General features: G+C 44.0%; 1 protein-coding gene across 1 annotated transcript; it reads left to right on the top strand.

Moving 5' to 3' along the window:
* Positions 1–4,382: 4,382 nt before the first annotated feature.
* zbtb33 (zinc finger and BTB domain containing 33) lies at positions 4,383–12,720 on the top strand. Its single transcript, XM_061976671.1, has 2 exons — positions 4,383–4,827; positions 5,210–12,720. Exons 1-2 carry the CDS (start codon positions 4,806–4,808, stop codon positions 6,925–6,927), a joined length of 1,740 nt encoding a protein of 579 aa, XP_061832655.1. The 5' UTR covers positions 4,383–4,805; the 3' UTR covers positions 6,928–12,720.
* The last annotated feature ends 712 nt before the right edge of the window (positions 12,721–13,432 follow it).

Below are 13,432 nucleotides of genomic sequence, written 5' to 3'. Positions count from 1 at the left end.
TTTATTTTTTATTTTCTTTCTATTTTTTTTTTTTTAAATTTTGTATTTATTTATTTATTTTTTTGTGTGTGTGTGTTGTGTATGTATGTGTTTGTGTATATGTGGGCTTATGTATATGTGTGTGGGTGTATTAATGTGTATATATGTGTGGATGTGTATGTTTATATGTATATGCATGCGTGTGTATATGTGTGTATGTGTATGTATATGTATATGCATATATGTATGTGTGTATGTATGTGTATATGAATGTGTAGGTGTGTGCATGGGTGTGGATGTCCGGTGGCTCAATTGGCCTGGCTGTGGATGAGTTGGGGTAGGTGGGTTGGTGGCCTCGGTGGTAGCCGGGGGTGTGCGTTGTTGTGGTTTACGGGGTCGGTCGCTTTTTTGTTTTGGTTTCGGCGGCCGCGGGTGTTTACGCTGCGGACGGGCGGTGGTGGTGATGGTTGCTGCGGTGATACCAGCGGTTGGCATCGCTGTGTTGGGTTGGAGTGGTTGGGCGACTGTGGCTGGTGTCTGTGCGCTTGTGGGGTTGTGGGGCTGGCTGGCGTTGGCTTGCCGGCTGGTTTGGGGGCTGGCGGGCGGACGGGATGCATTGGCTTCTTGCCCCATTGGGGGGCTCCTTCCCCTGGCCGGGACTCGTATGGGCACGTTGCTGTGTGGATGGCCGGGATGCGGTGTTTGCATTGGGCATGGGGGCTGTGCGGTTTCTCTGCGTTTGGTTGCCGGTATGGGCTCTGCAGGGTTGGGTTGGGGCGGGCGGGGGCTGGCTTTGTTTGGCGGGGGGAGGGGCTCGCGTGGCGTCACGTTAAAGTGGTCTGGTGTGGGTCACGGGCTGTGGCGGGGGGTGGCGGCCTCCTGGCCGTAGTTCCTGGTTGTCGGCCGCGTGGACTGGGGGGATGTCCGGGCCCTCTACTCCTCCTACTTATAGCGCACACAGTCACACATATATAGGACTTTGGGGATTGTCCTGCGGGGAGGCATGGCGGGGGGTTGAGGATGCCTCCAATGGGGCTCCAGTCCTCCTGTCTTGTCCCCTGCTCGTCCATCCCTCAATCTTAGCTGCATATTAGACACTTAGGATTTGGGGGGCTTGGTTTGGTTGGGACCCACCATGACCTTGATGTCCCCCAATTTTAATCGCATTATTAGTTCCCACAAGCATACATATCTCACTCACGCTACAGTACACACATCAATAGGGACTGGAGGTCGGCTGTAACGGCTGACCTCCTAATTTTAACTACACAGTAGACACTCTGGGGGCCTTGTACACATGCATGGGGGGTTTGGGGTTCGGCGCACCCCTCATTGCCTCGTCGGCAATGAGGCAATGAGGCTTTTATTCATTTATTATTGTTATATATTTATTTTTTATTTTTAATGTATTTATTATTTTTATTTTTATTATTTACTTATTTTTATTTTATTTTATTTTTTTAAATTGTATTTTTTATTTTATTTTATTTTTTTATTTTTTTAATCTTATTATTTATTTGTGTGTGGCGTCGCGCGGGTCTCACTTCCTGTTGGATGGGGTCCGTGCCCGTGTGGCCCGACCTTGCGCTGTGGGGTCTCTGTTGGTGACTTGGTGTGGTGGCGGCGCAGCCCCCGTGTCTGGTCTGGATGCTGTGTCTCGGTTGTTTGGGCGGTGGTGTGTTTGTGCGGGTTTGGGTTGGGGTGGGGGGCCTTTTGGTTGGGGGGGTTGTTGGTGTCTCTTGTTTGCGTGTTGGCGTTCGGGCTGACCGGCGGGCTGGCGCCGGCTGGTCTCCGTGGTCCTGGTGGCGTGTGGTTGCTGGTCGCAGTTTTTTTTTTGATCGCTTTGATTTGATTGGCTGGTGCTGGCTGTCTGGGGTTATTGCGGCTGCTGTTTCTGCTGCCGTTTGTTTGTGGTGTGGGCGCCCGTGTCTGCTGGGTCTGGTGCAGGGGTGTGGCTGATGTTGTGACTGATGGCAGCGCGCGCGCGTGATGGCTGTCGGGGCTGACGAACTGTGTATATGTATGTATATGTGTGTGTATGTATGTATGTTTATATATGTGTATGTGTACATATGTGTATGTATATGTATATATGTGTATGTGTGGGTATGTATACGTGTATGTGTGTATGTGTATGTATATATGTATGTATGTATGTATATTTCTGGGGGTACGCTCTGGGCCTGCCTGTCAGACGGGGGTCGACGCCTCAGGCTACTGCATCCGAACTGCGTGTCTGGAGCTCCTGGGTCCCGCTGTCCATCCCTTCCGGGTGCCCGTCTTGGTTGGGGCCTGTTGGGCCTAGTCCCTGCGTCTATTGTGGTAGCTTGGTGCTGCAAGGTATTCCGAGGTGCTGCGAGTCGGCCAGTTGCTGGGGTAGTGACCTTGTTTGTCAGCATGTCTGTGACTTCTTTTAATTCTTTTTTTTTTAATTAATTAATTAATTAATTTATTTATTTTTTAATATATTTTATTAATATTATTTTTTAATTTTCCCCTCCCTCAGGGGGGGGGCTCGGCGGGGCGGTTGCTGGTTGTTCCATCTCCATCGTTGGGGTCCCTGCGGGTGGGGTGGGTGGTTCCCGTGGCCCTGTGCCTGGGTGGTCCTGCGGCGGCCGGTTTGGGTGGGGTGGCCGGGGGCTGGCCTCACCGCGCTCTCCGGGGGTGGGGGGTGGGCTCGTGGGGGCCCGGTTGCCGGTGGGGCGGGGGCGGTCTTCCCGTCCGGTTGCGGGGAGTCTCTGGGTCCCTCGGGCGGGGCGTCTCGCCTTTCTGCCCGTGTGGGGTGTGGTCTCTCGCTGGCTTGGGGTCTGGCTGTGCCCTGCTTTTCTCGTGCCCTGTCCTCTGCCGGGTGCGTCTGTCTGCGGCCTGCTGCTGGCCCTTGTGGGCGGTACGGTGGGTCGGGCTCTGGGTTTCCTGTCGCTGGCCGGCTTGGCTGCGTGGGGGCGGTGGTCCCTGGTTCCCTGGGCACCACGCCTCCTGTTTGTGGGTTGGGCTCTCGGGGGTGATGGGGCCGTGCTCTGGCTCCCACGCACTCTGGGAGTCGAATGTATTGTACATGCAAATTCACATATGCTCACATACGTACATAGGTACCTACGCTCCCACATACATACACAAATACAGTACATATTTACCTACCTAATGTTCGTACATCCACACGCACATTCAATATACAAACATACACATACACATACTGTACATATACATTCACTGTACAAACACATATACACATTCTGTACATATACAAGTACATATGCATACTTACACTCATGCACATAATCACGTTTCATCAAACATATATTAACGTTGTTGCCCTAGGGTAAACTGGGTGTAACACATGGCACACTGACAAAGCTTAACCTATTGTGACTATAACAATCTACAAGGTTAATGTAGGTTGCTTCTCTTTCTCCCCCTCCATTTTTCTGCATTCTTTCGTATCTCAAGTTATCATTACGTATATGTATTGTTGCATTTAAACAACTGTATTGTTGATAATAAAGGTAAATTATTGGTATTGTTCATTATCAATAGCGCTATTTCTATTGGTATTTGTATTGATCCATTTGTAGTGTAATAATGCTCATTGTTATTTCTGTATTATTTTTTATTTTTCGCTAACTGCTTATTTGCTATTACTTTTACCATCATATTTGTACATGTCATATTTGCTGATGTTGCTCTATTGTTGTTGTTGTTGTTGTTTGCTGTTGTTGTTTTTGTCTCTCTGTCTAATCCCCCTCTTGTCCCCACAATTTCCCCCTCTGTCTTCTTTTTTTTTCTCTTTCTATCCCCTCCTGCTCCGGCCCGGCTGCACTAAATGATAATATAAATACATTTAATAAAGTCAAATACAAATAAGGCAACAAGAGAAGTATCCTACACTTCTCTTTTGTAAAGTAAATCTGAACAGCCGACATGGGCATCTACATCAACTATATGATTTGCCTGAGAAGCTGGACAGGACATAAAAAAAAATAAATAAAAAAAAATAAAAAAAAATAAAAAAATAAAAATAAAAAATAAAAACGTTATACTGACAGATAGATCTAATGTTGATCTAGAGATTTAAACCTTGAATAATAATAAAGATAATAATACTAAATAATGACACATTATTAATAGTTTTTTGACCAAAACCCTTTGGGGTCCCCGGGATCAAGCCTGAGTGGAGGCCTAAATGTATATTTTTTCATATTGAATTGTTTTTTAAAATAAAAAAGATCAAAATGGCCCCTGCTTGCTTTGATTTTTCAGTGTGCAGCCCTCAGTGGAAAACATTTGGACACCCCTGCCCTAATTGCTGTATTAATCAGTGATTTTGCCTCCCCTTTTCCAACAGGGACTAAAACCGGAAGTTGAAAAATCAGTTTCCGTTTATTCTCCCAGTGTATAAGGTTCCGCCTGTATTATTTGAACTAAACGGACACTACCACACACTATCAAAGTATTTATATTTTATGCAATCCAAAGAGAACATGAATTAATTTATTTTGAGACGAGCAAAATACTTTTAATTTCTAAACCGTGTCAGACATCACCGGATGTGTCCGTGACGTCTTCCGTCGAGAGAAACAACTTTGAAGTTGAAAAAACGTCCCGGCTTGTATTTTGATACAATTAATATTTTCCCAAAACATGGCCACGATCCAAACCGTGCATTAAATGATCACGCCTTGAGTTTGGGATCGGTTTCATCTTCAAGAGGCGGAAGCGACGATTCTTATTTGACAAGGGAAGCTACCTTTTCTGTTAGCCATTGTGTAGCCACGGGGCTAGCACATTAGTAGCTGCAAAAAAAAACAACCGCTTATCGCTTCTTGCAGATGGAGGGCAAAAAAGTCGCAGGTAAGCGCGTTTATGTCCATTTATATTTACAAAATGTGTCATGCAGATACCCAGTGAGTAGAATGCATTTACTGTTGTGCATTTTTGAGCAGCTAACACGCTAATGAGCTGTCATAATCGAGGCCCGCCTTGTCCTATTGTTCACCATAGAGGATAATTAGAATTCCACGATCGCACCATGAGCTTTCTGTAGCATCTACAAATGCTATGTTGTCTTCAAATATCCCTATCGATGCCACTACTCGGCTACACAAAGTAAACAAACGTCACTTGTTGGTAATAGGGAGGTGGTGCGAGCTATTAAATGTGATGCCATGAAAAATGGTACTATCTTAAAAATAATGCAATCGCTAGTGTGATTGTTTTCCTTCTCTCCTTGCAGCCATGCACACCCTGAAGCTGATCTCCGCGACCGATCCGCAGTATTCCACCACTTTGCTTACGTCTCTGAACGAGCAACGGAACAACGGAACGTTTTGCGACGTCACCATCATCATCCAGGACAAGAAGTTCCGCGCCCACAAGACAATCCTGTCCGCGTCGAGTACATATTTCCACCAGCTCTTCGTGGTGGCCGGGCAGGTCATAGAGCTCAACTTCCTCCGAGCGGAGATCTTCGAGCACATACTTAATTTCATTTACAGCTCCAAGATCGCACGGATTCGCTCAGACATGTTGGAGGAGCTCATCTTGGCCGGGCAGACTCTCGGGATCAACTTCATTGCCAAGCTGGCCAAGCCGCTCTCGCGAGTCAAAGGTCTGCCCGGTTTGTCCAAGGAGGACGAAACCCGGGGCGAAGGGTCGTCGGAGATGGTGATGCCCATCATCTCGGAGTCTTTCTCCATATCTGCGGAAGAGTTCAGCAAACCGGCGGATGAAGACGACGACGACGTCATGTTTGTCTCGCAGACGGACCCGAAATCCAGGGTATCGGGGGATGTCATCGATTTGGAAATGGATTCAGTCGAGAAGGAGCCGAGCAAAGAATCTAAAGATCCAAAAGCAGGAGATCCAAAGCTTCCTGACATTCCGGCCAGCAGCTCCAACAAAACCAATTCGCCCGCCAAGGTGACCTCTGGAAGTACTCTCGGCGTCATACCTGAACTCCAGAGTGCCTCTCAGTCGTGTGGAAGCAGCTCGGCAAAGGGGGACACCGCGGACATACCTGGAGTCCAAAAAAAGCATGTTTTTTCTTCACCTCAGCAAGGGGATTCCAAAATCAGGCTGCTGGACGTCTCGAAAAAAAACGTGGTCAAACCTGCGACGGTCACCAAAAAGACGGTGACACTCAATGCAGCCACGGAAATCGATTCTATTTCTCCCAACTGTAAAGTCTACGCCAACATCGGGGAGAACACCTACGATATCGTGCCGGTGAAGGAGGATCCAGGAGAAGGCGGCTCCAAATCCAACAAAGTGAAGCGAGCCATAGCGGAAATACCCGAGAACCTGAAGGCTGTACCTAACAAGAAGTCCAAATCAGAGCCGGACGACCACTACGAGCTTATCATGGATGGCAAGACCTTCTTTGTGTGCGTCGTGTGCAAGCGACCCTACGTGTGCCTCACCAGCCTCCGCCGCCACTTCAACACGCACTCGTGGGAAAAGAAGTACCCGTGTCGCTACTGCGACAAAGTCTATGCCTTGGCCGAGTACAGGACTAAACACGAAATCCAGCACACGGGCGAGCGGCGCTACCAGTGCTTGGTGTGCCACGAGACCTTCGTCAGCTACCAGATGCTGTCCAACCACTGCAAGCAGGTCCACAACCAGGACCCGAGCGGCAGGAAGGCCAAAGACGGCGAGGAGAACCTCTACCGCCTGCTGCCGTGCAAGTCGGTGCAGATGAAGCCGTACTCGTGGAGCACAGAGGGGGCCGCCGTCCCGTTCATCTCAGAGGACGGCAGCTTGCACCACGGTCCCCAGGGCCCCGAGGACGCCGTCCACCCGTCCCCTCAGAACCGCATGTTGAACTGGAACGACATTTTCGCGGAGTCCGAGGAGCAAATGCTGATTGGCGGGCAAGGACGGCCGCCCATGAACGCTCGTCCTCCTCAGGGGAAGTCGGAATACGTTTTCACTATTCCCGAGACGTATTGAGAGACGCCGACTTCCCTCCCCATCACACTTGTGCCTTCTACGGGGCCCCCTGCTTTGGACTTCTTCCTTCTTTTCCCTAATGTTGGTCCAGATAAGTGAATGTTGACTCAACTCAAACAAGACTTTCCATTTTGTCCCTTTCTTTGGAGGGAAGGATTAGTGATGGTGATGAACTCCACAGTGTTGACGCCCAAGTTTGGACCTTTTAGCCTACAACAAGATGGCATTTGTTCAGTAAAAACAGAAAGCACTGCAAATTACAGCAACTAAAACTGTATTGTAGGACTCTTTAACTACAATGTGGTTTCTATACGATAACATTGCTGAAGGCTTCAGTTTAAGCCAGGGGTGTACAAACTTTGATGCATCGAAGATGCTAAAACCAACGCGTAGTCAGGAACGTGCATTGATGCTAAAGGCTGGTGAGGCACCGGCCTTTTTAAAGTGGACCTTTTAATGATTTCAATTAAATCAATTTCTATTTATTCAGGATAGCCCCTTGAGATGCAGCATCTTGTTTTCAAGTGGGTCCTAAATAACTTCCTTGTGGTCCAGATAACATGTATTGGATATGCTTTGGTCTAAATTCTGCGTACCGTTTTTCCCGACTATAAGTCGCACCGGCCGAAAATGCATAATAAAGAAGGAAAAAAACATATATAAGTCACACTGGAGTATAAGTCGCATTTTTGGGGGAAATTTATTTGATAAAATCCAACACCAAGAATAGACATTTGAAAGGCAATTTAAAATAAATAAAGAATAGTGAACAACAGGCTGAATAAGTGTACGTTATATGAGGCATAAATAACCAACTGAGAACGTGCCTGGTATGTTAACGTAACATATTATGGTAACAGTCATTCAAATAACTATAACATATAGAACATGCTATACGTTTACCAAACAATCTGTCACTCCTAATCGCTAAATCCCATGATATCTTATACGTCTAGTCTCTTACGTTAATGAGCTAAATAATATTATTTGATATTTTACGTTAATGTGTTAATAATTTCACACATAAGTCGCTACTGAGTATAAGTCTATGAAAAAAACTGTGACTTATAGTCCGAAAAATACGGTACATTTTTTACCACAGTCCCTTTTACAACCCGTTTACGGAGGCTTTCCGAGATCAAAAATGAAACCACGCCCCACCCTCTCTGAAAGAATCAATTTATCTATTTGAAAATATATCTTGAAGTCGCCACCGCTACCTTTTTCCCCTGACACGGTCGGAAAGAAACTTCGTAAACATTATACAGATTCACCCGGTCACAACACTAGGTACACCTGCACACTCGCCGATTGATACAAAGCTGCATAAAATAATCTTGCTTTTAGCAGCGTTTTGGTCACTGCATGTCGCAGGTCTGTATTATTATGCACTTGCCCAGATTATATGAAGGTAGATTTATTTATACTGAACATGAATATTAGAAGCTCCTCCCCCCTAGAGCAGAGAGCTTTATGTAAAGGGCCCCGCCGTATTGTTACTTACCTATTGGTACCTGCAGTTGTGCATTTGTGATCCGCATAACTCCCGAAAATTTGAAATCAAATCGCGAAGGCATTGTGGAGATATTTAGAATATATTCTTCCCTTCCTTCATAATTCCGCCAAACGAACAGTTTGGAATCTGCAAAACCGGTGACGTCACCGGATTATCCATATATTGTACACTTTAAATTTACCCAAAGTGAAGTGTATAGTTTTATATAGCGCTTTTCTCTCGTGACTCAAAGCACTTTGCACAGTGAAACACAATATCTAAGTTACATTTAAACCATTGTGGGTGGCACTGAGAGCAGGTGGGTAAAGTGTCTTGCCCAAGGAAACAACGGCAGTGACTAGGATAGCAGAAGCGGGGATCGAACCTGGAACCCTCAAGTTGCTGGCACGGCCGAGCTAAACCGCCTCTTTGCAAGCTTCTTTTTCGTAATCCTCAGGCTCGTACATGCACATGCATCCTCCACTGTTGCCATTTCTAATACAAATTAAGTGTATAGTTTGAATGTATAGCTGTCAGTAGACTCGCTATGGAAGCGCTAAAAATGACAACAAAGATGGCGGGGAGAAGACGCTGTCGAAGTGGAGCCACGTAAATAAGACCGCCCACAAAACGGTCAGAAAGCAGCTTGGAATTGGTCGGTAAAAAATGATCGATGCAACATTTTGACCAAAGAACCACTTTTACATGTTCTGTAGACCACAAGGAAGTGTTTTAAATGTAGACAAAAATCATAATATGACCCCTTTTAATGTCCAAATAAGCACTTCCGCCTTGCTGTGTGACATCACAACGTATCGTGAACACAGGCATCCAAAACTGCCTGCCTGTAAGCTCACGCCGAAATGTTCGAACTATATAATTTGACACTTTGACATTGTTTAACACGAGAATGCAACACTTTAACAACATTTGTAAGTCCGAAAAGACAAAATTCATCATAGTTTCTTGTGGCATTAACTTCTTAATTATACAGGTTGCTCATTAAAAAGTTGACAAGAAAAACCCAATAATTAAAAACTTTTTTTTCACCATTTGAAAAAAAAGGTGGTCTTACATTTTTCTGTAAGAATCAATCGGCAGAGAAGTCCTTTTTACTTTCATGTGATATTGTACAGCACAGGGGTGTCCAAACTTTGACTTGGGGGCCGCATTGGACTAAAAAAAATTGGTCGAGGGCCAAAAGCAACTTAAGAGTATTTGAAATTTCGATTCCTACCTTGTTTACTTCTGTGACAACCTCCTTAAAGTTTTCTAATCATTTAGAAATATCAAACAGCTAAAATGCAACAAACACGGATTAGTGTGGAGAGTGTGTTTTGCATTCTTCCCATCATGCTTTGTATGGGTGTCATTTAGATTTTTTTTATGGTGCGTGGACATTTTTTAAAATAATATCCACAAAGTTTAGTGAGCAGCTTGTGTTATGTGTGACCATGTCTGTTGACTTTGTTTTGCGCCTTGACTAGGGAAGGTTGTTTGGATTGTGTCATGCAAGTACATTTCCTAAGCTGTGTTCACTTTCAAGCACAATTCATAGTCATTGGCCTAATTACCTCACGTTGTCCACAAAATGTTGACAAAGTTAAGATTGTCAGATATTTATAGATAATTTGAAAACACCCCACGGGCCAGATTCATGACATCCAGGGGGCCAAATTGAAGATGTTGGCGGGCCGTAGTTTGGATACCCCTAGTTTAGCACTTTTCGAACAACAAAGCCGTGCCTCGCTGTTAAAAGACGGTAAAGGCAAGCACGTGCCGGTCCACATACGCCCTCGCCACTTAAAGACATTACACGGGCTGGTGCTTAATAAATATTTCTGCAGACAGACACATCCAACCCAGTTTATGGAGGAGACAAGCGAGCCTTATGGGTTTCGGTTTTGTATTTGATCGGAAAGTTACTCACTGATTTTATTTTTTTAAAGGAAATGTTACATGATTGGAATCAAACAACAATACATTATGGTTAAATGGACAAATAGTATTGTTGTTTTTTAAGTTATCAATCAAACAAATCATTCCCATCTTAGATTATTGCTGTCGGTAATGAAGAAACAGTGTTCTATCAAATGAGTTCATTTTATTTTGAAAAAGGGCAATAAAGGCGCTGCAGGTGAAAAGCACTTTGGACACCTCTGGTTTAAGCAGACTTGATCATTTTACATTCCCTGTTTTGAATTCAATTAACACCTCTTTGCACTTAAATATGATTTGAAATATATATATTATTTGTATTGTTTTCAATTCTGCGTATGGGTATGACGGAAGGCATTGAGTATGTTGTACCAAGACTGTTTTTTCAAAGTCAAAATCTGTATCTTTATGAGCATGGACACGTTAAGACGACCATTGACAGGAAAATGCAGTTAGCACTTAGTATTTAAACTTGTTTGGACTCTTTAAAATGGACTTAGTATTTAAACTTGTTTGGACTCTTTAAAATGGACTTTTCACTGTGTCTATGAGTGTCGTGGTTGAGTTAACGGGTAGAAGTAGCAGGGACTTCCTACGTCATGTCAGTAATAATTAACAGACTAACATGGGGTTGTGTGTGATGTACAGTAAATGTGTCTTTATTTTGTAGAGCCAAGCTTGTTTTTTTTTTTATAATGTGGCCGTATGTGTATTAAAAAAAAAGGTTCCTTCCGTCTTTTTGACAATAAATTATTCTTTTACTGTTTAAACTCATTTCTGGGTGTCAGCAAATCAGTAAAGCGCTGTTACTTATAGATGCGATGTCGCAGAAACAAGTGTGTTGATTGCGCAAACCAACTTTAATAGCAAGACAAAATGAGACTCAGCAACCCTGAGAACCGGATTAATGAACGCAGCGCAGGAAGAGTTTAATGAACTAGATCAGTGGTTCTTAACCTTGTTGGAGGTACCGAACCCCACCAGTTTCACATGCGGATTCACCAAACCCTTCTTTAGTGAAAAATAAAATTTTTTTTTTTTTTTTTCAAATTCAAGACAAAGTTATATGTTTTTGGTAACACTTTAGTATGGGGAACATATTCTAAGTAACAAAGACTAAATTTAGAGTTATTTGGACACTAGGGGAACATTCTAAGTAACAAAGACTAAATTTAGAGTTATTTGGACACTAGGGGAACATATTCTAAGTAACAAAGACTTAATTTAGAGTTATTTGGACACTAGGGGAACATATTCTAAGTAACAAAGACTCAATTTAGAGTTATTTGGTTAGGGTTAGGGTTATAATAAAGCCATGCCGAATAAGGCATTAATAAGTACTTAATAATGACTAGCTAAGAGCCAAAATGTTACTAATTTGCATGTTAACAAACAACTAATTAATGGTGAATATGTTCCCCATACTAAAGTGTTACCATGTTTTTTTTTTACTGGTGCACAAAATGAACCGTGCATGAACATCACCTTGTTCAAAAAACAAAACCAACACAGTGCATAAACTCACAACAAATTACACACCTGCAAATCTGTCAGCTCTTGCCGTAACTGTAATACGCCGATAGGGAGAAGTTTGTATTTACACGATGAGTCGGTGTGTCTTGACCTCCGCCGAACCCCTGAGGCCGACTTACCGAACCCAGGTTAAGAACCACTGGACTAGATCTACATTCTACCTTAATATCTTTTTCCCTCCTGTCCTCGTCCTCCTCATGCATCCTTTCATGCCATCGTCTGCTTTCTGTGAGTCCCGCACTGACATCTCAGCTCACATTCTGCAGGTGAAATGTTCACTAATTACACAGAGAAAAATGTGTTTGTGCTGGGCAGCATTGAGTGAGGCGAATCCATAAAGAGAAAATGTACTTTAAAGGTCCCCTATTATGCAATATGTACTTTTGAATTATGTTTTAACAGTAATTTTTCTCCCTTCGGCTTGTTTTTGAGCACCAAAAGTGAGAGAAATCCACCATCTTCCATGTTGACTCTACTTTTTGGAAAAAAGGCGCTCAAACGTTTGGTTTTTCCCAAGTGTTTTCATGACGCCATGAAGGAAAAACGTCCTTCCTTATTGACATGATTGCTTTTAGCTGGATGGAAAAAAAGGCAGGCTTCGCTACACCTTTGAAAATGCAGCCTGGTGCTCTTCCAAATTATCCGTTAGCTGCAGACGTAGAAGCTGTTAGTTTTATCGTTCTATTTTTCTGCAACATATACGCTAACCGAGCATGTTAGCACTGTAGCTCACATGGCTACGCTAGAATTGCTAACGTTTATGACAGGGTTGTCCAAAATGCGGAACACAGCTTTTTTTGTTGCTGCTTTTTTTGGCCCGCGACACATTCTACAGACAAAAAAAATTAGAGATGTCCGATATCGGACTGCCGATATTATCGGCCGATAAATGCTTTAAAATGTAATATCGGAAATTATCGGTATCGGTTTCAAAAAGTAAAATGTATGACTTTTTAAAACGCCGCTGTACGGAGTGGTACACTGACGTAGGGAGAAGTACGGAGCGCCAATCAACCTTAAAGGCACTGCCTTTGCGAGCCGGCCCAATCACATAATATCTACGGCTTTTCACACACACAAGTGAATGCAACACATACTTGGTCAACAGCCATACAGGTCACACTGAGGGTGGCCGTATAAACAACTTTAACACTGTTACAAATATGTGCCACACTGTGAACCCACACCAAACAAGAGCGACAAACACATTTCGGGAGAACATCCGCACTGTAACAACAACATAAACACAACAGAACAAATACCCAGAACCCCTTGCAGCACTAACTCTTCCGGGACGCTACAATATACACCCCCTAACCCCCCACCCTCCCACCACCACCTCAACCCCGCCCACCTCAACCTCCTCATGCTCTCTCAGGGAGAGCATGTCCCAAATTCCAAGCTGCTGTTTTGAGGCATGTTTAAAAAAATGATGCACTTTGTGACTTCAATAATAAATATGGCAGTGCCATGTTGGCATTTTTTTTCCACAACTTGAGTTGATTTATTTTGGAAAACCTTGTTACATTGTTTAATGCC

This window comes from Nerophis lumbriciformis, linkage group LG16, assembly GCF_033978685.3.
Source record: "Nerophis lumbriciformis linkage group LG16, RoL_Nlum_v2.1, whole genome shotgun sequence".
NCBI classification, from domain to species: domain Eukaryota; kingdom Metazoa; phylum Chordata; class Actinopteri; order Syngnathiformes; family Syngnathidae; genus Nerophis; species Nerophis lumbriciformis.
The sequence above is the reverse complement of the archived record's forward strand: the minus strand, read 5'-3'. Positions and strand labels throughout refer to the sequence as shown.